This window comes from Argopecten irradians, chromosome 5, assembly GCF_041381155.1.
Source record: "Argopecten irradians isolate NY chromosome 5, Ai_NY, whole genome shotgun sequence".
NCBI classification, from domain to species: Eukaryota; Metazoa; Mollusca; class Bivalvia; order Pectinida; family Pectinidae; genus Argopecten; species Argopecten irradians.
The window spans coordinates 39887625-39914722 of record NC_091138.1 but is presented as its reverse complement, the minus strand read 5'-3'; the positions used below and the strand labels follow the sequence as shown (position 1 = coordinate 39914722).

Sequence of the window (27098 nt, the reverse complement as noted above, 5' to 3'; positions counted from 1 at the left end):
GATAACAAGGACAAAGAAAATCAAAGCAAAATACTTCTTTATGGGAACATTCAGAAAGTATAAGGAAACAAAACTAGGTTTTCCTAAGAGTGAACGCTGCTATAAATATAAGTCATCGGTATATTTATTATAGTCTTTTAGAAGAAAGTTTCGAGTTCTGATCTATGTGAATCTAGAATTTGAAATAAATTTATAACGATTAGGTCTGTTTAGGGTTACCCGACTGACCTTAATTATTTACCCTCGACCCTAATTTTTTTTCCACTTTTCTACGAAAAATAAATAAAAAGTTGGTATTTTGATCTCAGACTCCGGTTCCGGTCATCATTTTAGAGTGAAAGACACTAAAAAAAACATATCCTCCCGACCGACCCTCCCTTTTTTTTTCCCCAATGGAACCCTAAAAAGACATATTTTTTTTCTTAGCCTTATGTAATATTGTCCGAATTCAATGTTTCATATAATAGAATATTATAATATCAGTTAATTGTTATCAAACGTATGATGTTTTACTGTCATCATTTTGATGCTTTATGGTATCTTATAACCATGCCAGAAACACGAGATGTAATGGATCATTTTTTTTTGTAGTTAATTCAGTCGGTGATTAGACAGTCAAAATTATTCCCACCCATATTTCACCCTACATATTGAATTTATTTTTACCTTTTTTCTTTGAATTTTTCCGATCTGATCTTATAACGTATGACGTATGTTAATTGAGTTTGACATACATGTTAACTGCCTTCTTGTTCAGCTCATACATGATAAAGATTGCGTTATTGTAGTTACTGGTAAGAGATAGTAAAAATCAGTTAGAATTCATTCATAAATAAAATCAGGTAAATTCAAATAAACATCTCAATCAGGTTTAATTAAACATAAAACAAATCTCCACTGATTGTTTATTATTTAATGAGTTCAATTCATCTTCTATAACTAAAAATAGAAACAATTAGAAATCGATATATGTGCATTATACATTCAAATCCGAAAAAAACTGAAAGTATTTTCTTACGTCTTCAGTTTGTTTTATTAAAATGATCAGAGTTCGTGTTATTCATAAATTTTGCTTTAATATCACATATATAAAAATATGAATCACAGTGGTGCATTAATTAGGAGACATTAAATCCTGTAACTCATACATGGTTTGTTTGTAAATTATATAAGCGATATACAATTGTGTATCCTGTCGTTCTAAATTCTTTCTAGGTGATACCGATTGTGTTACCGCAAGTTATGAAAAATCCCAAAACCATAGCGTTGGTTCTATATGACAGCATCTCATGCCAAAGGAAAACAATCTCTAACGATAAAACGATATAAACGATGATTCAATCTAACCTCAGCAACCAATGTAGTACTATACATCCATTGTTAAAGGAAAATTCCACTAGTCTAAGCTAGTTATGGAACCTTATTCCGTCTTTGCATATTACAGAGTAAGCTCCCTTGCGGGAAGGTATCGATTGTTACGTCATTATTTTGTGAGCGCAATTTACGTCGTTTTCTCCGATATATATGACGTTACGCTCGCAAACAGGTGACGTAACAATCGATACCTACCCGCAAGGATAGATAACTCTGTAATACGCAAATACGGAATACCCCACTTCCATACATTGAATTAATAAGATTCCAGGAAAGTTCCCTTAACATGTGCATCCATTGTGATAACATAACTCGGAGCTTACATTACCATTCTCCTTAGCAAAGTATGCGTTTCCGAAATTCAATATTCAAAGAAGCTAAATATGGGATTGCTTTCTTTTTGGATCGAAATAAAACACTTTGTTATGGGGATGGATAATAAACAAATACCGTGTCCTCCTTGATATATATAATTCTTGCTTTAAAACACCGTCGGGGGTAATGTGTTCCGATTCTGAGCTAAAAGGGTGACTTAACATCTCCACATTTACACATTTGCATTTACAGATTACGTACTAAACTTTCCATAAAAGATCAAATATATCTCGTAGAAGTGGCATTCCATTTTGTTGATAGCTTAAGCTATCAGACCAACATTTATTTGCAGTAAGTATATCCATCCAGATTAGTAAAACGTCTTTGTCGCTAGATGATGTCCCTTACTGTCGACCTGTTTTTACTTTGTGTGCCGCTCTTAGTTTATCATACCGCTCCACCTCTCTGTAAAACGGCACCAGTTCCGGTGCCACTGAGGGAGGAACATACGTTTCCTTCACTTCCTCTACTATTTTTGGAGGATTCACTATCTTGTCTACTTCCGCCAAAATGTCTAAACGCTTTATTCTCTTCAGAGTCTCCATAATGTCGTCTGTTTTAGCGCGTGTGTGGTGGCGTCGCCATCGGTTCAATGCGATGAGCGTGCGGTTTTCGCGCGGGCCACGTGCACTTTCCACACTGATAGCGCTGATGTCCTTCTCAATTGTCTGTTTACCACGTTTAGGGAAAAACGGAAGTTCTCGATATAGGTCCATCCATTCCAGGTCAACATACTGGGCCAGGGTCATACAGACCTTTGACAGTGTGTCTGAAACATACAACAAAATGTTATATACAATGAACTGTCATTTGAGGAACATTTTAGACTTTGGCATTTGTTAGTGAAATTACTGTTGACAATTCTGTCCATAAACATTGATGCAATACCATTTTCGGTTGGTATATTGCTTTAAACATATCAAATGCATAGTAACTAAACAGAGTGTTTCATCTTCACTCGCATGAAAAACCTAACCGTGTATTCAGAATGACAATATAGCAGGCAAATAGGCATCGAGGCGAAAATTCAATACAGCTTAAATTAGACTGGCAGATCATTCTTTAAAAATTTGATAACAAGTTTTAAATACAAAATCATATAATGGAACTTACCTTCTCTTGGAGTAAGAGACTGGAGTGCCTGGACACGTTGCCGATGTTCTATAGGGAGACAGAAATATATCTTCTCGGCCACATCAGTACTGGTCTTATATCTGTGTATCCGTCGGGCCAATTCAAGCGCTTTAATGAGCTTCTCAACATCATCCTCGCGTTGTTGTCTTCCATGGTCTACATCGTTGGCATCCCGTCTCAACTGCTGCAACTCCTTTTCAATTTTTGCCACGCATGCCTTTTTCTCGGTCATCCATTCTAGCTTGAACTGGGCGGCTGCTAACTGACGTTTCACCAGCGGTAGTCTGTCTTTTACAAACCGAATTTCATCCGTCAACATATCAAATGTCTCATTGAAGCTTTCTGGAGAAACATCCGCCATGTTCTTTTTTAATTCATCTCTTCGGAATACTTTGAATTCTAATTCTGATTGCAACTCTGCATTAAGGTTGATAAGGTAATCGGCCTCTATTTGGAGTGCCTCTTCCTTTTCTTTCATGTTGTCTACTTCAGATGCTGCCTTTTCATATTCCATTTCGCTTTGATTGAGTTTATATGTGACAGCGTGATACCTCTGTTTGCTCTCACGCATAAGTTTAACTTTATCCTCCTTGTGTTTTTCCATGTCATCGATGTCGTTGCGTAGGAACACGGGATAGTTCTCATCGGCTTGTAGCCACGTTTTTAACACACTCATCACAGCACGAATGTTTGTACACGCATCTGCGAATATTAGAATGAAAGGGACATTTTCACATTCATTCCTTTTACAAAATGTCGTCACTGGGGGCGTGAACATGCTGAAATGTATCATGCCATTTTTGAAGTCCCTTTGAAGTTTGTGAACCCTTTCTAAGCTCCCACGAATGCTTTTCTGCCAGGTCCGTAACTGTTCCTCATAGTGTGAAGCGGTCTCCAAATACACGTCAGAGTCCGAATCGTAGAAACTTACGAAATATTTCTCTAGTACTACAAGGATTCGGTTACAAAACTCAATGATTTCGTTGAATTTGTCGGGAACATACGTCAGCACTTTTGCGTACGCTTCTTTCAGAAGCGTTATGTTGTTTGGATCGCCTTTATACCGCTTTGGGTCACTTCCCAATTTAATGGCATTTTCAATCGCTGTAACGGAAGACATGTCGAAAATTGTAAGCATGCGCATAACTCCTTTTATAGGCATTGCGTATTTGTCAACTTCGTGCTGGACGCTTTTCCCGACGCCATAGTAAGATCGCTCAAGCCGCGACAGCTTCTTTCCAACACTTGTCAGCTCACTAGTAATGATATTCCTGAGGTCACGAAGACTTCGTGGAGGATTTGCTTCCAGACGCTTCAGCCCTCGTAATTTTTTGTGGATGGGCGGCATGTCTTCCAAGGCGGGCAGAGCAAAGGCCGCCTTGGTCACCAATGTGGGCATGCGCAGGTCCAGCAGCGGACGTCGGAGCTATAACATATAATTATAACATAACATAAGTGATGGTATGTCTTATCAATGAAATCGGTAATTAGGATATTAGAACAATCAACAAATTAAATGCGTTTTTCATCGAACTGATCCACCTCACACCGTTGTTGCTCACTCAAATGACACTTTTTGTATTGATGGACGCAAGCTAGTGCGATATAAACTTCTTTTTAAGATTCATAATGCGACAAACTTTGTCCTTATAATTTACAGAATTTTAATCCCCGAAAAATATAATATAGGCTCATAATCGTATTTTGTTGTCATGTGAGCCTTAACTAGCATGATAGATACGCCCGAACTGATCCCCACAGATCGATCATAAAATCCATGATTGTATGAACACACGTTATCAATAGCCGTATTGATTAGGCTTAAAAATTAAACTCTCGCTTCTACCTGCTATCTATAACCGTGACGTCGCTATCGACAGTTGGCTAAATATTTGTGTAGGGGACTACTTAACCATTGATAAGGTAACGATATCGTCTGATTCTCCTGACCAAAGTAAGGTCAGGTGGCCAAGAAAGCATTTAAAACCTTTATAATATTGAAAAATTGAAATTTCTTTTAGAATTAGTCGGCACTATTTCTATTGAAAGTGGTACGACAGTGTCTAAATACTAATTATTCCCTTCGTTGGGTCATATACCCGGTAGAATTAATTAGATTAAGTTGGAAACGACGTTAGATAACAAATAGTTTCTCAGCATTTTGTTTTGGTTTGATTTGGTTAAACATCCTACCAACAGCTTTTTAAGGACGACCTTTCCTGTATAAGGTATGTAAGTAATTTTAGAGACAATGGTAAATTCATGTCATCCTTGCTCTGCGACCACATTACAGCAACCTGTCAAAGACTCAGAGCCGCACACATCACCCAGTTACATTGACAATAGGTGATCCAGTCTGTTCACCTTCCTAGTGTGAAATGTTCAGCAAAAATTAAAATCTACTTTGTTGTGTTTAGACCAGAAGACAGAAACCATAGCCTTCCACACATTAGTGAACGCTCAGCTCAAGTTCAAATGTTAAGCAGTGTCAAGAGAGACGTTGGGAAAATGGGGAATGCGTTTCAGAACAAAAAAGACAATATTCCAAAAGTCTTGAAAATCCAAAATTAAGATTTAAATAGTAATTTCCTGGTATAAATGGGTCCTCTCATGTGTGAGGACAAAGTAGTGCGTGTCCTATTTGGTTTTTTAATAATAAAATTATTTTGAATTTAAAGATATATCCCATAAGTCTTTCATATCGATGCAATGGTGTGAACAGGTGCTATTCTAAAATGTTATCTATGGAGCCCATTTAAGCTGTTTTTATTCATACAACCAAAGAAAATTTGAAAGCAGTTCAAGTGTTTATATTCAAGTATGACCATTGAACTGGTATCTTATATCATCTAAAAAACATGATATAAAAAAATCTTTTCTTTAAAGACACAATTTAGTGAGGCTAATTCTGTTACATACCCATAAGGCAAAATATGACATAAATGTATTGTTCTACATTCCTTATGAAACATATAACAAGAAATATTGATAAATTTCACGACACCGTTCAGTATTTTGATTCATACAGTTGAAATTCCAAATCGTTGATCAATAAATTAAGCAGGTATAACATGTACGCTGTACCCATACCCCGAGCAAAAGTCAAGCACGTTAAACAAATGCAATACATAACCACTGAAGAGTTGATGGGATTATTTTTAGACAATAACATGCATCTAATAAGGCAAACACACTACTGTAGGAGCGATTTGAGTAGTTCTAGACAAAAAATTCTTTACTATACTGGCATTAAGGGCCATGATTCGGCATACAAGACATCTGACCACTATGTGTAATGACGGACAGTAAGCGAGTTTGAACAATTCACACACATTTCACTACGTTGGGCTATTCTGTCATAACACAGTAAAACCAAGTAACCAAATTTCTATTAGAATTGGTTTGTTTCCGAAAAATGTTCAAATTTTAATGTACTATTAGACTATAGTCCCTTAAAGTTATGTTTCATAACTGGATACAAATTTTGATATGATATTTTTCTTCAGTTATCTACTGAAAACCATAAGCTTTTATGAATTAAGATATGAAATTCATTCAAAGCCATGTTTAGATGTACTGTGTGCTGGTTAAATAAAGGTATGGCAACTATATATTGACATCTGAAAATGACATACTGCGGGTAGCGTACATTGGTCAACCTATTCTCCAATACTTCTAATAGACACTAAGTCAGCTTCTACATTCATCATAATATAACCATCACCATCACACTCCACAGTGACAAAGAAACATACAGGTAAACACAGACACTTAATTTCCCTAGCCGCTTGTTAATCAACCCATCCATATCGAGACCCTATTAAAACTTAATGTGCCACTCTTCAGATCTACATGGATATGGTTGCTATTTTGACGATAGGAATAATTTCAATTGTACATTCTAGTTATCGAAAAAAAAAAGATAAAATCATATACATATACCTAAAAAACACATTACGGAAATAAAACCAAATGATTTTTTCTATCCTGATAGATCTTCAAAAACATGTATTGGATAATTGCAAATAATAATACTTAAACAATTTAACTTGGGTAGTCTTTGATTACCTGTTCCCGATGGGGTTTAAGGCAATTTAGAATATTTTCATTTTTTATCGGTACAAAACAAAGGTAAGAGGAACTAATATAACAATATTCATAGACCTTGTCTTTAGCTGCATCCAAATTTCACGAGCATGAATCCGTGTAATATATAAACACTTATCAATCCATTTGAAACTTTTCTAAAGCGTAATGAAAATGGATGGAATGCACTTGTAAAGGGCATGCACCATTTGTACACAGGTAGGCGCCTTAAGACAAACAATCCATTTGCAACACATTAATCTTACCTGAATCCACAGACCTGTGCATTCAATTAGACGAAAGCGACATATATATTACAATTTACACGTAACACCTGAACTCTAGCTCGTGGATTCTTACCTGGCTGTACCTTTGATGTATCGGGTAGATTTGATTACAGGTAGGCAATACTTTCCATACTTAACCCTAGGTCGGCTGTAAGCTATCTACTTTCTTTTGTCTAGGTTTCAATACAGGCCTCAGTCTTAACTGTCGAAGTTTGTTATTTATTTCAAAAGGAAATGTAAAAACATTGAGCTCGTTGGTGATTAAAATTGAGAGGCCTTTCAGGTAGGGTATACTGTACATACGTAACTAACTACTGGTATCTCGTGTAACAAGCTAGCAACACAAACAGACCAGGCATACTACCCATTACGAGTAAGAGCTTTTCACACATAAACATCATAAAACTTCACATTATTCCATTTTAATGTTTGATGTTTATTCTTGATTTGTGAGATAGAAAGACGTTTATTTAAGTATGGATATACGGTAACACCAGAGAGAGATAGGGAATGGTATTTAGCTTTGTTTGAAATACAACTTAACGCATTAAGGTATAGTACCATGAGAAACACAACAAAAGTACTTTACAGAAACAGTCATGTTTATTGCTAAAACACAACCAGGTAAAGTCGTTTGATAAACAAAACATTAAGTATTGTAAGAGACAATGTAGATGGTAGAACTCATGTGCCATGCAATGGACAGGTACTACTTTGTATTAGAACTCATATAAGAAGAAAAGACGGTTTGAGTCCGCGAGACACTTCAGAACACATGCAATTTCAGCCTTCATTGAGACACAGAAAACATCACATACAAATTGAGTTCTGCGAGGCATTATAGAACATATATGTGTTCAGCGTGTTTAAGAGAGTAAAGAACATATACATACGAGCTGTGACACACACAAAGACACAAACAAGTATAGGTTTGTGAGAGGCACCAAAGAACACATAAAAGTAAACATGTGTAAGACAATTCAAGAAAGACTTGAATTATAATCTCATGTAAAACATATTAAAAACATACAGGAGCAATCTCAAATGAAATTGTATGGAACATATACAACTACAGTATTGTGTGAGACACCACAGAACAAGGAAAGCCTTGTGGTGAGATATCTTAAATACTTTACTACAATGGTATTGAATAAGAGACCAAAAACTACAGTCATACAGAGTTAATATATGTAATTCATCGCAATTCTCCGACTAAATGTTGAAGTTATTCTTATGCTGTATACCAGTTAATATATGGAATTTTAAAAGCTTCGAAAGAACTCTTATCTTCAAAGTCAATATATACACCAATGCAAATTTAAATTAATATCTTCAAATCCAACAGCTATCTAAATATTGAAGATAAATTAACTGTACAAATACACCCGTGTCAATAAACACACGGTATACCGACCACTAGTGTTCCTCGAGACCTAGGCGACAATCGTGCACTGCCTACCAAACAAAGACTGGCCTGAATCTGCAGCTTACATGGAGAGGTTACTTTGATACTAGTGAAGCAAATTATCATATTGATATGTATCTAAGTCGTTACTCTTCTGACGTAACAAACCTATAAGGTAGTGCGACTCTCAGTAATGGAATCCGGCTCAATGCCCCCTTTTGTGAAAAGCATTGACCAGTGCCTGATCACCATCACATAACCTCAATATGTCGACCTCAATTCGATATCGCGATGACCAGATTGCAATACATTGTATTAGGATTCTTACAATGTTATGGCCTTGCCATACGTTTATGTTTGGTGATAATTTACTTCGACATATCAAATATGAATGTTTTGCTTTTTGACATTGAAAGGAATGTATAGTCTTGGAGAAAAAATGACTACTGTTACAATATTGCCATGGCTCTTATGGCACTTTATCTTAGCGATATACACATTTAAGCGTAATTTTTGCGAGAGAGTATAAAACGTACACAGAATGTCGCAGAATGCACCGCTATCAGTAAGAGTCCTCGATCTAAAATTTATGTATTTGCGAAAATTTTGATGATGAAGACGATGCAAATTATTGTATGCGCGATAATAAAGTGGTCTACTGTTGTTTGCGATCCATGGACCAAATGCGAAGGCCAAATATCCTTAGATGGCGGCCATATGCTCTTGGCAACAATATCATTTCATATACAAATTACGGGGAAAAAATCCTATGAAAGGCTGACACATTTCGTTTTCCTATTATAAATGATAAGCCTTGTCTATTTTATAGTGCTCTCTCACTGAAGCATACTCTTAAAGACACTGTATAGAGCACACAGCCAACAGTATATCGAAAACTGTCCTTAAATGACCTAAGCTGTTGATCGGTCCTTTTACAAGTAATATTAATCCGAAACTAAAACTTATCAATGATCACATATCTAGGTGAGTGAGTGACCGGTCATTGTTTGTCGGATAGACCGACCTTAATTCTCATCAATCAACCTTATTAAAGCATGTGACTTTCACTGGAGTACTCTCATCCGTGTCTCATCAAATCACGACATCCAACAATTACTTGGGTATTGACATTAAAGTATACATATCGTGATCCTTTGAAATACACCATGTGCGTTCATAGTCGAAGATGTCATTAAGTGGAAATTTGTTTAACAATTTCGAAAACCTGCTGCTATGACTTGATGAATGACTATATAACACGCTATGAGTGGAAATCAGAAGGAAAGGGCTATTCATACACGATATAGAAACATTTAGCATAGAGAGTAAAAAACAATAACAGACACTTTATGGAACTTTTCCCATAGAGAATAGAGCAAATCCTTGCTATACAGTATTTCCCATAGAGCTATATTTTGTATATGACCTTTGACAAATTAGAGAAATGCTTGTATGTATTAATACAGTTTCAGGACCACACTGATCGCTCTGACCAAAAGCCAATAGAAGATATCACACACTCGATCTACTGCAATATCAGCCCGCCTCTGGATTGTGTGTTAAAGAACGTTCGGCCAGATAGTGGCAGTAGACCGATTATTTGAATTTCCTTCTGACTTTCCTCTACAGAAAAAAATCTTAAATGGAAATGATTGGTAATAGGACGTTTAACAAATTCAAAAATAAACACAAAACAAAAACAAAGAAGATTCCCAAACAGGCATTAAATTTTGATAAATGTAAGAGTATGGTTTAAGAGTTTTAAATATGTCATATGATTGAAAAGGTTGTCACATACAGCCCAATGTCATTAACCTTGTTTATATACCAGTTATTCTAAGTATTCTCGATAAATGTATCTATAACTACCAAACACAAACAAACAACAAAAAGAAAATAAAAACCAATACAGATCGTGAAAATTTTGTCTGTCCCATTTACTGTTGCATGTCCCATCACTTTACACGTCCAATAAATACATGCACACACCTGACAATTGTTGGTATGTATTGCCCGTCGTTATTTCCTGGTGAACGTGAGAATCACCTGTCTTTAATCACAAACGGATGTTTATATTAAAACATTTACTCCTAGCAACAAAACTTTGTCGTCAATACAAGCACGTTCGTATGTCGTACAGCACGCGACGGACAACGCTATTACGCGAAACAAATCTATATCGTATTCAAACTGATTGTGATTGTGTATTGAGAACGTTGTTGTTTAACCAGATACAATTAGAACATCAATCCAGAATCCTTGTGACAATTCAATAACTATCACAGGTAACAAAGGTAATTCGCTACATAAAAGTACCATACACAGCATAATATGCAAAAATACAACAAATGTCCCCAATTTTCAATTTCACAATACATTGAGTCTGAAATAGGAATGGACGGTTTTTATATTTTGCTGAAAGCTAACGAACTATCGTTGAACTAAGACAAACAAAATCTTGATATTGCCACATATTAATATATAGATCGAATATACGTACCCAGTCTACCATACATTTCGGCGGGTGACACCAGTATCTGTCTTAAAGTCTTTTGAGCTACAGTACTGGAGCTAGTTAATACAGAATATCGAGACAATACCACCTTTTTTTGGAATAACATAAACAAACGACAGGCGAGTGAATTTGGACCACGAGACTCTGTAAATTATGACCATGGAATTCTGTACATTGGGATCTCTCTAAGAATGTTGTTCATTTGGGACAATAATAAGTAATTTTTTTGAGATTAAAATAAGTTCTTGTCTTAGAAATACGAAAGTCATTATTTTGGACCATAAGACATTGGACTTTGACAGTCAGTACCTTGGGACCACGAAAGTCCGACCTTTGAGATTTAAAAAATTCAATACTTCCTACCACAAAATTTGGTATCTTGGTACCACAATAAGTCATCACAATGGGGTCACCACACAAAGTCAGTGCAGTTAGACCACGAAAGTCAGTACCTTGGGACTATTACATATTTTTTTTAATATTTATTGTATCGCTTCATATCATCTCGCCCCGCCTTTTTATGCTGAATAAAAGATGTAATATATTGGGTAATATCAAGATTTGTGAATAAATGAGAATTGTTTGCATTTACACTACGGCCAACATATCTCTCTAATTAAACATCAAAACTGTATCAATGTGTTTAATTTATCCAATATAACTGATAACAGAATTTTATCACGTGCATATATTCTAAGTTGTTATGTTAAATTTAAGGCCAAAAATAATTATCACATACCTAAGTGAATAAACTTTATGATTTAACACCGATAGGCTATCAACTAGGCCGACTGAGATCGTATCGAAGAAATAAAAATCTTTAAAGCCCGTCCCTGCCGTTGATAAATTTTGTAATTAAATCTTCTGTGCTGGTCCTTGAATGAATTACTTAAATTATCCGTCGATCGTACCCTATTAGATCTACGCCGGTGAATACAGGATTTAATTTTCCTACTTATAGCATATCAATTGATTTTAGTAAACATTAGAAATACAATAACATGTTGTAACAGATTTCAGTTAAAAACCTACCTGTATAATCATTTTATTTAAACGTTAGCGGTATTGTATTTTCACAGTGACTTTGGTTAGGAGAGTAATTACCAGAGGGGTCAGGGGTTGAGCTCTTGAATATCTACGTAAGCACATCAAACGTTAATTCAAATATATAGTACGGTAGTAAGTAAACGTGGCCGTGAAGAAGTACAGTAATTACTTCCCTGTACGGTGTTAGATAATTTTATATTTCGCAACGGACCTAGTCCGTAACTATAACAGGGTATCTATTGATAGTAGAGAATACTAAATCTACAGACGATTATTCAGATCGCTTACATTCCATACAAGGTTATTCGTCAATGAATAACACATAAGGTATATTACTTTTTACAATGTCACGTGTGCTGTTGATCAGATTATCAATTATAAACGGAAGAAATAAAAGAAACAATTCTTCCTTGAATAAATAAAGCATAATAAAGATCGTTATAGTGAATATATACTTCAGTTTTCCTCGCCAATTATGTTCTATTGTTTTCTCGTGTGGTCTTTAACATCAAATGGCAATAACAAGCTTCAACATCGAGTATGTCACGTTTCAGTCAAGTTTAAATAAGTGATCATATCTCTCTTCGATTTTGGACAGGGCACCAACTTCAGATGACCGAAGTAATATCAGAACCGAAACCGGATACGTAAGTCCGGCAACTTGACTTTGGATAGAAGGTCAACACGTTAAAAGGTGCGAGTGGTTTGTACAGGACAGTGTCGGATAATCCGGACACTTATTTTAGTATAACTGACCACTTGATAGATCCGCGGTGTAAAGACGCCCTAGGAAAACTTTATACTTAACGCTAAGAAGTTAAAAGGGGTTTTTAAACTGACAACACCGTGTCTAGAGAGCTGTTTATATTAGAGACATTCAGACTTATTTAGATATCAAACTTCTGAAAGTTGTTATGAAAACATTCCATGTGGTAGACGAAAAATTATAAAGCAAAATTATTGAACTATTTGAACCAAATGATATCCATACTTGTATAGTAACGTAAACACAATGACATATAACCTTAGCAACTATATATCAATTTAAATCATGACTCAGAAAAAAACATCTACGATAGCAACCATGATATCATATAATCCCTGACTCGAAAAAATAGTCAGTACTGAAAAATGTTTAAAAGAAACTTAATATGTAATAGAACTCTCGTATAATATACCTTTACATCCATGATTGTTCCTTTGAGAAAATCGGCTCTTGTCAATCAATGATCTGCTCAACGCGATGATTGCATCTTATGTCCAATGTATATATTAAATGTTTGTATCAGATCTGTCTATGTGACAGTAAAGTTTGATCCGGGTATGAACATCTCCGAGCCACGGTCTGATATTATAATCCACCAGCACTGAGCGTATATCCGAACACACAAGACAATCAGGGGTTATGTGTCTCAAATAACAAAACCTCGTGTCAGTCTACTTTCTTTTTAAATCCCGGTAATCGGACGCGACGTAATACCCGCCTACCCCACGACCGTTCTAGCTGAACGCCAGACTACCAGCTCCCCAATACCCAAGGTACTATCGATCCACCCGCTGCCACCACGAAATAAGGCCACTTACAAAATCCTACATTGGCCATCGACGGGAGCTGTATTTATTTTTCTCGTCATGTCGATATAATCGATTGACATGATTAAAGAGTTGGTCAATTATATCAATTAGTATCTAGACCATCTGAAGGGAATCGCGTTAGTTAATGAGAACGATGAGGGGTAATGGTGCGGGACGTCCATACACGGTTAATAAATCGTCTTTGCAAACGTAGGTAGATATTAAAACGAAAAAGTGCTGCACACAGAGTGAGCAGTCGTATACGGGCTATTCATCACCACGGGTTGTCAATACAAGCTCGTGTCCAATCAAACAAACGGCAGCACGATTGCTGGAATGGAATTTACCCGGAGTGGATGGCGATACAGACCGGAAGTACCAAAGTACACAGTGCCATATAGAAAGTGTCAGCGCCAACAGAAAATGCACAGCTTTGATGTCAGAATAAACAGAAACGTACGGTCTGAAAAATATGGCTTCCACAATCAATAAGATAAAAGGAAGTAGATTATGATCGAAACATGATATCTTTTTTAAATAAAACATTGAGTTAGCATGTCTTTCTCGCTTTGTGTGGTGCCTTGTTTAATGTTCGTTTGGTTTTTATGACACGTGTCACTTCTAAAAACCGCATCGACCACCATTTAAAGTACGTTTCTAGAACAAACACATGAGTTGCACAACATCTCTGCAATGTTGTGACTAAGTGATGTTTGTGTTTATCTGTATGACGAGGCAATGATATTGATTTGAAAATGATTGATGATGATGATGATCGATAACTGACCCATATTCGGTACTCAAATTTCCTACACATTGAACCAGTCTCTCACTGTGTCAGTTAATGTCATGTTTTCAATCTGTGATAAAGATTTTGTGTCCTGCAACATTTTTTCTCCTATTAATCTAATCGGGACCAACACAAACTTGTACCATATTTCTAAAACAAATTCTTAAACTAACATTTATTCAAAAATGCATTGAAATTTTACCGCCGGCCCTATTATATTCTTCAGTCATCATGTTTTATTTAACCTTCAAAATTATGCAACATTTGTCACAGATATGTTAATCATCGCATTTGGTCATGCCATTGGAAAGTTTATTCACCTTCATACTGTATAAACATTAAGCAAATGCATTCGGCACGCCTGCGTTTTTCCGGTACTCTTTAGGCCGAGGTGTGCCGAATGAAAGCAAATGTTGGTAAGGAACAAATACTAGATTCACAGTACAAAACAACATGCAGCTTATAGCTGATATCGGGATTAATAGTACACAAAAATATTGTATAATACCCCATAACTCGATTTAAAGTGACATCGTATTACAGATTAAAGGACGATTGCTCTTTGATTTGTTTAGACAAATAGTGTACAATACCCTACAAGTTTGGAATCCAACTATCAATGATATCCCTGTGTTTATGTAATATTGCATGGCGTAGACAATGAGTTTAAGACGGGCCAGACCGGATTGAAGCCGGGGTTCAATGTACTTTGAAAATACACTAATACGTTCGCTTTGTTAGCGTCCAAACATATTTTGTCCAAAAGGACAGTCACCCGAATGTCTATGTGTGTTTTGATTCCTGCCCACTGCCGAGGACAACAAGATCACCTACCACTTAGTCACATAGTAAATAGTTAATACTGACAGTAATATAACATTGTACAGCTCAGAACAAAACAGAACAGAAACAATCCCAAAACAAAATGAAAATTAACTATAGGCTTGAAAGTAGTAATATTTCCCATCTAACGAATATAGCCTTTCTTGACCAGGAATCAGACCCCTAACGTCATCCTACCCCACTTAGTACAAATGACACATTTTTCGCAATATTGTAATCCATGTGATTCAATGTTTGTCAGTTTGTCTGAGGTCTAAAGCTCAACATACCACAAGTATTGCAACACAATCGTTAAAGAAGACAAATTGAAACACAATAGTGAAGAAGCCAAAAAAAAGTTAGATCTTAAAGTTTAAACAAGCCTGCCATAAAGGCAGTAGTTATACTTTATAAGACCTTTCTGTACAGAGGAATGGAATGAGGTCCAACTACAGATATGACACAGAATGTGTATCGTATCATGTGTCATACAAGTCTACAGCTGACGGCTTTCAGCTAGCTTATGGTGCATTATTGATGGTAAACATCCACACTCGTTGTCACATAGCAGAGCAACACAATGGTTGATGCTGCTGTTTGTCATACTGAAATGGTCGGCCTCTCTACCATGGAATCGGAGGTAAATCAATGGTTGGGATAGAATTGGTATAATTATGTAGATATAAAGAATAAAACGTTGGGTGTATTGTTCTCAGACAGTATGGTATTGTATCGGTATATAGCACGATTTGGACTGACATTTCATACTTACGCTTCTATCATTATAGATATTTAATTATATCGTGTGCATTGTGTTATCGATTTGGTATCGAAATTAATTACAAACATACAAAAAGGAAGATGGATGGTATATCTGTGACATCGAAAAAATATACTGTTGTTGTGCGTCTTTGGCAAAATAAAAGTTTTTTGGACGATCTGACGCTGCCATTTTAGTTACATGTATGGAGATTATTTCCAATACCTTCTGTATTACCTTGCAACTGAGAAATCATCGATATTTAAAATCAGTAAATCACAAAATAATCAATCGATCCCAAAGAAAGGAATATGAGATTGATCCTCCGTTATTCAAATGATTATGAATTAATTTAGTTCTTGTCCCATGTGTCTTTATAAGTAAACTTAACCGTTGTCCTCGTCAATGATATTTATCACATCTATATAATGGTTTTTAAATGTATAATCTCCGTAGGGTGATTTATATCAGTAGAGAGTGACACAACTAAAATTTACAATGACATACCAGCAGTAAAGTACAATAACTAAATGTCCAATGGCGTGCTTTAGATTTGATAATCGCCATTTCTATGACGAAATTTGACAGTTCAAATAGACTTGAGTAGTGGATAAGTGTACTATAGGGTATTATGGGTAGCCTATTTATTGGTAGTACTTTAAATGTACGTTAAGATGGACCATTACTTTTTCAATAGTACAATACTACCTGACAGATACGCTTTCTCTATCAATATATATAAATTACAATCGGGTTATTATGAACCACGACCATTACTCAATAATGTCCATCATTCAAGCCACGTCAGAAAAAAATGATTAAATAAGATCGAGGATCAACAAGGAGAGCGGCACTAAAGCCAAAATGTAAATTAATCCCAAATGAAGGTTCATTACTGTAAACGTATCTGTTTTAGTGGTGATCATATTTTAACGCTTTTCTCGACAAAATACTGCGCTCAAATACATTTGTGCTAATTGTATGTTCTGTATGTTGTAAATATTGTGTTGACTTGCGCCAAAATGAATGTGTTTACAATCATCCCATCTATATAAGAAATATAGATAAACAATGTCTCCACAAAGACTACATTTGTGAAATAACGACGAGCAGGTGAACAATTAATGGCACATCCGACCAGTAAGTGAAAATCGTGTCTATAAGCAGATATTGGTGATTCTGACCTTTAATACACTAAATGATTAATTTCCTCTGATTAACTGCGGCCGGTCAACTCCGATCAATGTAACGAATGATTGGTCTCATAACTCGGTCAACGGTAGATGTCCGTGATAAGTACCGTTATGGTGAAGCGTCGTATGATTATTTTTGTCAGCAACCATTGTCGCATTCCGTGTATATCAATCGGTTAACAGGCTTTGAAATCTACACTTTTGACCAAGCGTTGACCAAGTGTTGACCAAGTGATTGAGGGTCCTTTTGCATGTTAAAATATCAAGATATAATGCATGTAATTATGTTAAACGCATCTCCTTGAGGAGAACGTATGTGATTGTAACCCCTGGAGATCGAGAATGGTGTAAATACATGATTAGTTATCATAAACTTCAACTGCCACATACAATGTATTTGTTTAGGGTTTATAAATCAGTTCAGTCCTCACTTATCTCTTGGAGAGAGTTTATGTGATCGTTACTCCTGGAGATCGAAAATATTTTAAATGATGTCTCGCACAAGTAAAAAATTAATTCATTTTATGATAAACATTCTTATGCATGCTAATGCAAGAAATAAGCTACATGTATGTTTTTAGAGAATTCAGTCGTTTTAGTTTACCATCAACTAACTTACTGAATCCCAAAAATAATAACCACTGTAGACATGACCTTGAAGAGTTGTGGATTGCATACAATTGTAAAATGATCTAACTCGTCAGTATGTAATGGAAAATTACGATCGTATAGTCAAAACACAGAGTGAATCAATTTGCTTTCAAACAAATGATATAGGTAAGGACAGAAAAAAGTATATGGGCAATAAAAGGATGTCTAATCAATGATGATCACGAGATACAAAGGAAAGTTTACTAAATCACAAGATTTCAATTTCACGAAGGTTAATTTTCCTTTTAGATTTAAAAATTGAATGGAAAGTTCTATCAATATAAGTGATGTGTACATTAATTAATATTTATTGATTAAATAAACATTCGCAAATTTACTTGGATGGAGAAATTCTCGAAAGTAAACTGAACCCGAAAGAAATTTTGTTAACAATAAAGTAAGTCTCCGTATTTTAAATATGGCAAATAGACAAGATTGTTTCAAAACAGAAATAAATGCTTTGAATCATATTTAAACGCTTACAAATGTCACATCTGAAAGATAATTATGTTATGATGGATGCATACAAGTCACTTACCTAAAAAACTCTTGTGACTTTGACAGACGCCGTACCACACGGATGGGACACATTCCACGAGATGACCATTTTGATGGTTTATTATGATTGTCTTAGTTACCTGCTACCAGGTAAATGACAGTGTTTACAGTCACTAGATACACAACAGATAGTGAAATCCTACCGCATAGTAAAGCATTTATTGTTCTACCGAAACATTATACTACAGACATCTGTTTTAAATGTCCGCTATTGTTCTAAAGGCATTGTTTAGGGTAGGGAATTCTGGTAAGCTACCCAATACACTCACACAAATTAAAACTATACAAAACACCTCATTAAGATTAATAATGGGCGTGTAGACTCGATATAGGAACTTACTAGAATTCCCAGACAAGCTAGGCATATGTTGTTATTTTTTGTAGTTTATAGAATAATAATCTCTCCTTTAAACAATGGACAGTATGCTACTGAGTGAATTTTCCTGTCAAACTTTATAATGACTTTTATAATCTGATATTAAAGTCGCTGACAATGTTACTTTGTATATAAGGAATGCCAAAGTAAAACACAATAAGAGGGAAAAACCTCGTTAACATAACTGGAACCTTTTCTCTGCCCTAATTGGATGTCGGTACGGAACCCTGTTTCGTCGTCCTCCACAGACAAACCGCGGATGAGCACGCACACTAGACATAACAGAACACACATCCTCCTAACCTCAGTTTGTCCGTGAAACAGTACGCTAGCATTGACAGAAATCTAAATCTTTTGTCACATGAATCAATAAATAATTAACGACACAGAACCACCCTCTGTCTTACAAAGCCTATATATACTTTCGTCCTATTAAATATCATTGACCCGGAGTGTAAGTATGATGCCACTACGCGTTGGTCCCTGCTTTGTGTTGACTTTTATAACTACACCTAGGCCTAACTGCGGAGTCGGGTATATATAACGATACTATGTCAGGACAGGCCGAAAACAGATCTATGGACCAATTAATATGGTTAAAATTAATATAACGAGACCAAGTCAGGCCAAATCGTAAAAAAAGCCGGATCTATCGATACGTACTAGTCGTTTATGCTTGTTTTTTCTTATTCTATTTCCGTGAAAGAAACACTTAAAGCAGGTTATTTAAGTGTTGCACTAAACCTCAAAATAACCTTGACAAATGTACATGGTGCTAGGTTAAGAATGTTTTATTAATGGATAAGGGAAATCAAGGACTTTTGACATTTGGCAAAACAACAAGTATCAATATGAATATTATTTCTAGTAAAGATTTTTTTCATTCCATCACATGACATGACATACTCACATCATCTTTTGATTCGTCCTTCGCTGTGATCTTTTGATTCGTCCTTCGCTGTGATCACATGATGTTTGAGCACCAATGTCTGTATAACCTCACTTTGACTCGATCTAATTGTTTTGACGCTTTTAATCTCATCTTCGGAATCATCAGTGTCCTCCTCATCACTTTCCTCCTGTAAAACATCGCAACTTATTTAAAAGAGAACTGTATTTAATAGTTTCCTTTTATGTTTCATCATTGAGTGTAATATTTTTGAATAGTCATTGCCTTGTGGAGTATAATGTTCTTGTAGAGATATATGCTGCAGTTGGTGTTTCGCATAAGCTTGTGTGCTAACATTACGTCGTCTTCTCAGGAAAAATCGACATGACAGTAGCAAACACTTTTTATCATAACAAACAGATGACAGCATTATTAAGAGCTTGAAGTAAAGCTAAATCATTTATATTCACTTTCCATTTCAAATTAAACTACTAATAGTAGCATGTGACATGGTAATAATTATTGAGTTGGACTTCGTATTAATTACTGAATACGACCAAACCTACATTTAAAGTTAGTTAGTAACGATCCTTAATAGATAGTGGAAAGATTTGGTCAGTTTATGTTATTCAATCTTGTTTTTGGGGGTCGGGGGGGTCGGGGGGGGTCGGGGGGGGGGGGGGGGGGTCGGGGGGTCGGGGGGGGGGGAAGAGGGGGGGTGTAAAAAAAAAACTGTTTAAGAAAAAATAGTTTAAGAGTTTAAACTCAACTTATTCCATATTAGTACGTCTATTCACCAATTTAAAATGTAAAATTATATCATTTAAAATACATATTACTCTTTTCCAATGAAATAGATTTTTGTCATTGAGCTGACACGAATAGGATCGAGGAATTTGTCATTTCATTTTGATGTCAAGATACAAACTGATGATGGTGCTTAACCTTGATTTATGTTCTCATTAAAAAAAGTCTTGAAAAAAAGCAAATAGTTGTCATATAGGGGAAAACAACTTGACACAAATATACCAATATTCAATACACACACGATAGATATAAAATAGATAAGGATCGCAGAGTTCTGGTGGTATAGAAATTCTTTGGCATTCTCATTATATCCTATCAAAGGGTATTGTGTGGAGTTTAATAAGATTGCTAGATAACATCTAATAGATTAAACGTGCACCTGTTGTAACTGAGTATTCAATTAAAATATGACAAAAAATCCTCGATGTCACCACATTATCATAAATGGGATTTAAATGCGGTATGCAGTGTTATGTACCTGTTTCTTTGACTGGGCCAATGTACAGAATCACTATTTGTTTGCTTTGAACTCATTTTGCCTAATGATATATGAATGGTACCACATCACCGAAACAACCTTCTTGCTGGAGAGCTGATTGTGGATTGTGTGTTGAAAATAAGAAAAGAAAATAAACAGTTATATCGTTAACGTACTTCTCTAAACGTTTGGTACAATAAGATCTTAGTGCAGTTATTTAATTAACAAGATGGCACAGTAATGAAATGGACTATATGCAAAGATTGTCGTATGAAAGGTACACAATGCAAGTCTGTCCTGCAGGTAGAACGATAAAATTGTACCTGTAGCCCTTATTACATCGTTATAAGCGACTAAATTTGGAGTATCATCTTTTCTTCTTAACCTTGTCCTTTCTAACGTCTCTTGTTACCGCCTCACTGTTGTGGTCGCCCTGTGAGAAATGATTTGTTTTCTTTCCCTGGTCGAAACACCATAGACTATATGAAAGGTAGTTTCTGCTCCTGCTTATTAAGTGCTCGATATAGGGAGTGGAAATTGCTAATATGCACATTGTCAGTATAATATGTCTAGGTGAGTATGCTTCAATGAGATAACGCTATGCAATATGCAGGAGTTACCACTAAAGAGATATACCACGACTGTACCTTGGAAGACCATGGATGTTACAAGACATTAAGCAAGTACTGCTGTCATACAAAGTGAACAGTTCGGAGAAAAAACATTAAAAATAATATTGCCACTTACATTAATTTTTGATATGAACTGGAGATTGCGCGAGTCACTTCCGCATATCGCATTACAATAACCACTTAATGGGTTAAATAAATTAAAAAAATATTTAGCTTACATCAATATTACACCTAATGTGTTTGACTGAAGCCTTTGGTATTGACAATATCTATATTAAAGTTGCTAACAGCACAATAGATAATTTTTCAATGATTGATTTTTCAAAATGTTAAATTATATTTATTGTTAATCAACACTGAACAAAGGGTCAGGGGTGTCCAAATGCCGTAGTTTTTATACGCCCAACACTAATATTTACTTTCTCACGAAAATCCAATATTGTAATGAAAGCTCTCCTATAACGCCATAATGAGGTAAAACAACCACAGTTTTGTGTCTGGAGGTAATACACAGAATTAATAAGAGGGCTCTCAAAAGCCAGAGTGTTCCATACTGAATCAAATAGCTTATAGCCGGTTATTTTTGCGGAAAAAAATTCGCGATTTGTACTAAAAAGAGAAAATTAAATTTCAGCGGATTTTAAATTATGAGATTTGGCTATAAGAATATCAATTCATAGCATTTATTTTTTGAAGTTTGAACTTTTGAAGTCAATATTGAATATCGTAAAGCTGGGGTGTTCTCTGAACGCCAACATATCTATCAACAATAGGTAGGTGTTGTTTTAGGAAACAATAGGAAGGCAATTATATACTGTTTCATATAAGCTGTCTTTAATTTCACCTGTAAAGTCACCACAGATTTACCTGTATTTCAATCAGTATCATAGGTAACATTGGTGGGTTTTGGAAAATAATTCCTTCAATATATTCCGTACAATTACAATGTAAATTATTAATTAAAGATAATCTGTGCTTTAATATACATAAAATCATAAATATTGCAAATGCTAAGAATTAATATGGAGCTACATGTGGATTATCAAGAACGATGCATTTTGAGTTCCAGGTGAAATATGTTTTTACAAATCATATCTCAATTTTATCAGAAAAACAGGTTTCTTGATCAATGTATATTCTAATGTAACAGTATTCTTTATTGACATAGGAGTTCTCCAGGGCTACATTCTTAGCCAACTTTCATTTCTTGTGACCGTGCATAGTTGCGCATGATTTCTTTTATCGCATAGACGTACACCTTGAAGTATTTGGTTAGAAAGTGGAGTGGAGAAAAACAATATCATAAAAGTTTAAATTAATTTTGTCGGAAATTTTGACCTGTTGATTATAGTTTAAGTTGGTAATCTATTGAAGCCGACACAAACACACATATATGATGTTTTATAAACATTGGTAATAATATATCATTGGTTTTTAATGCTCTATATGTTTTTTAGATACAAAATATTTTTAGAAGTCACTTAATAATATAAAAATACTAAATGAAATGAGATTGAAGACTGTTACTTAGGGTCTTAACCATATTCATTTTAATACATATTATAGATGTTAATGTTGCAATACTGGCAAAATTATTTCAAGTCGAAATGTTGTAGGTCTTGTAATTCTCAAAATGTTGCAAACTTTTAGTGCTCAGAATACCAAATTAACAGTTTTCTAATTTTTTCTGTTTAAAGATTACTATTATAGTACATATACCAATTTGTATCTACAATGTAGTAATAATGTTTGCCGAAAATCAACCATAGGAAAGAAATTTATATGTTATTTCTAACATGCACAAAAATATATCATTTTACTGCGCTGTTAACGGACAACAGTTTAATTATGGGTGCTCTTTTGCTATAATGATATACATTTACATTATAATGTAACATCACGTTGATCTAGAAATATCATCTTAGGATAAGAAAGCAGGAAAATTATATAGTTATGATAAATGATGCATCCTAATGCAACTTTCAAAATATATTGTATGTTCTGTTAACTTAAAAAGGTCAGTCAAGTACAAGTAATACATTTTTAAAATTTGGAAATCATTTTTGACATAAATTCACTTACTCTTTTGTAGGTAATTAACGCAGATGTTACATGTACATGTACTATATATGTATATAAGGTCACTTAACAGACATATATGGAAGACCTTGTTGAAATATATCACGTTTCAACAGGCAAAAGGCTTGTATTATTTCAAACTTTTAACCAAATTAGTGATACACTAAGTTGAAATAGGATAATTCTTTATTGGATTTTTTTCTTTGATATTACTGAATGGGAAAGTTACTTACATGTGAAATAAGTTTAAAAGAATTTTGCTTGATTTTAGTATCAATCTATTGAAAATCTAACAAGATTTATACCAGAGATTTTAGATATATCAAGGAAATCTTTAAAATTCTTGAAATAAAATCATTGTGAATTTAATTTAATTTCATTCATAGATTCTACTTTTTATATTTTCATAGCTATTAACAGAAACATATATTATGTATATATGTATCTGATATTAAATATGAACACTTGTTGAAATAAAAATTAATCAATATACATTTAGATATCAACACTGGTAACTTTTACAGGTAAATTTACCTGTTGGCATTGGGTCTGCTTTTAGGAAAAAGACTAAAACCACTGTCACAACAAACTGCCCTACAGGTAAATCCAAAATGTTGGCGTTCAGAGATACACCCGTAAAGCTTACGTGACCACTTTCAGCACACAAAATACCAGCCAGGTGCATAATGTAAGAAGAAAAAGTATTTTTACCTGTAAAATTAGAATAAGAAAAGGGATTTAACTACAACTTTTTTAAGTAAAATATTTTGTTATTGATTAATCATACCTTTTAATATTAATTTATAAAACATTAATGATTAGGTAAAAGTGAAAATTTTGGAATAAAAATGTTAATTGTTAATCGATTATGTGTTTCTCGGGAAGACGGACAATAGGCTAATCTTTTATACCATTGCAGTAACATTTACTGAAATATTATGCTATGCTAAATGAATTCGTTTATTTGCCATAGGTATGAAAATACATACAAAACAAGATCATTCAAAAACATTTATGAATGATCTCCTATTACTCGATTATGCCAGTACTTGTGTCGTACATGTTAACAGGATAATACGTATTATGTCACGTGATTTAAACATACAGGAAAAATAAACAACACAGATACTTAACAATAAGTAGATTATGCCTATATGGATGGGATTGGCCAGAGAAGTACATCTGAACTGCCTACTGCTCTTAAAGTACACAGATTTGACATTATGCAAGTAGCCGTAGTAGCGTCATACAGGTGACAAATTGACATTAATTCCCTCACAAAGAATCCGTTTGGCAAGAGGATAAAGGATTCTGTAAAACTTTTTTTTCTCATGTGGATATGTTCGTCCAGTCAGCCTTAACACTATTCGAGATGTGATATTTTCGCACTATACACTAGCTACTGTTGTAGTGGAAAAGATATCACTATGACTGACTGTTCAGCAGAAGGTGATATCTGAAGTCAGTCAGAAGGTGATATCTGAAGTCAGTCAGAAGGTGATATCTGAAGTCAGTCAGAAGGTGATATCTGAAGTCAGTCAGAAGGTGATATCTGAAGTCAGTCAGAAAGCGATATCTTTTCTGCTAAAATAGTAGCTAATTGTGTAACTACTGTAAACCCACTTATTTTCGCGGGGTTTTTTTTGTGGCCAATAACAAATCGCGATATTAAAAATTCGCCATAGAGTTGGTAAACATTAAAACGAGTCATCGCAAAAATAAGTTTGTTATCATGGGATAGAAATAATTTTTATATTAAATATTGCACTTGTTAATAGGCCAAGGGATATATTCGCTATGTTTTAATGGAAGCTAAATGAGCGAAATTTCGCGCATGATTCTACTTTTTCAGTATCCGAATTACTTGTTTTCATTCAGTACATGGTGATCGATGACCGAAATTGTAGATACGCAATATAATATAGTTTTAGTTTAAGCATATGCCATGTCATAGCTAAAATGGATGTGTTACAATACATATTACAATGATTCCTATCTAGTAATTTACAAAGACGTCTAGATTTTGTTCCTTTGCTATACAGATCGTAATTTACAGACGCAACTAATCATACTTATGGTAGATTCTATTTATGCAGTTTTATGCTATAAGCAGAAAATAACCCAAACAAAATGCATACATCCCATTCAAACATATAAAATTACGATCTATATGATTGGGAAAACCAAAACTGTCAAAATGGTTTTATCTTGTGTATAAAAAGTACATAATTATAAGATTACCATGTAAAACTCTGCAACTCATCATCTTATAAACGCACAATATACAGGAGAGAAAAGAAAAATAATAACATTTTTTCCAATAATTCTCTCTCCCACGATGTAACAGTAATTTGAGATAGACCGTTGGTAGCGTTAGTAATACACTTACCGGAACTGGAGTAACAAGTAGTCTATATGCTGATCTGAAACTCACGGCATCCATCTTCACAAATGTCGGATTTTTTTCTCTGCTATATAGTACTACTTTTAATTAAGAAAACATTTTAAAACTTTCGAGAAACTATTTCCCAGGTTTCCTCTTCTATGCACTCCAGAACGTTTTGAAGAGCAGGTTTAATCTCCAAATATCACGATTCCTCAGATTTCCCCTTCTTTGCGATGCAGTTATTGGAGAAATTTATTGAGGTTTAACACAAATATCAAATGTTTTCAGTGCTGAATAACACAACAAACTTTGAGAATCTATAATGTCTTGAATCCTCGGGTTTTCCATATATCTAAGCCGAGATGGAAAGCCCGTCTCATTCGTCTGAATCCTATGGTTATTCCTCTAAAGTACACATTAGTTTATGAACCACCCTGGAGGTGAGAGTCTCGTCTATTTCCGCTGATCTCGTTAGGATATGATTAATATATATATTTAATCCTATAAAGAACACTTTAAAGAGTCCGGGTGTTATGGATAAGCTAATGTCGAAATGTCTGGACCGTTTCCACAAATTTCTTTCTTTCTGAAAATTCCCATTCGGGTTAACGCCAAACATATATATTTAAACTTCAAGTGGACAACGATTTGTTGGACTAGTCATACTTTTTTATTTAATCATATGTGAACAGTGCAGTAGTTAAGGGCACAATTCATTACACAAAATAATATTGACTTATTTTACTCCATTTTCAACGGGGGAATAAAATATATTATTTTCTGTTTTTGAATCGTAGAAAAGAGTAATTATACGATATGCCAAAAGTATGAAGATGTTTTAAGACACGTTAATTTTGTGTTGATTAATCGTGCTAATTT

The 27098-nt window shown here is 34.7% G+C and overlaps 1 protein-coding gene across 3 annotated transcripts; it reads right to left on the bottom strand.

The window, feature by feature from the left end:
* Positions 1–717: 717 nt before the first annotated feature.
* On the bottom strand, positions 718–26764 carry LOC138323836 (rho-associated protein kinase 2-like). 3 transcript variants are annotated; one of them, XM_069268695.1, is made up of 4 exons: positions 26223–26764; positions 19886–20027; positions 2863–4311; positions 718–2518 (listed from the first exon to the last, which is right to left on the bottom strand). In XM_069268695.1, the coding sequence occupies exons 1-4, from the start codon at positions 26274–26276 to the stop codon at positions 2094–2096; spliced, it is 2070 nt and encodes a 689-aa protein (XP_069124796.1). In that variant the 5' UTR covers positions 26277–26764; the 3' UTR covers positions 718–2093. The 3 variants fall into 3 exon arrangements, with proteins under 3 accessions (XP_069124796.1, XP_069124795.1, XP_069124794.1); XM_069268694.1 differs by lacking the exons at positions 19886–20027; positions 26223–26764 and adding an exon at positions 18553–18705 and having other exon boundaries at positions 719–2518; positions 2863–4309; XM_069268693.1 differs by lacking the exons at positions 19886–20027; positions 26223–26764 and adding an exon at positions 13402–14196 and having other exon boundaries at positions 719–2518; positions 2863–4309.
* Between the last annotated feature and the right edge of the window lie 334 nt (positions 26765–27098).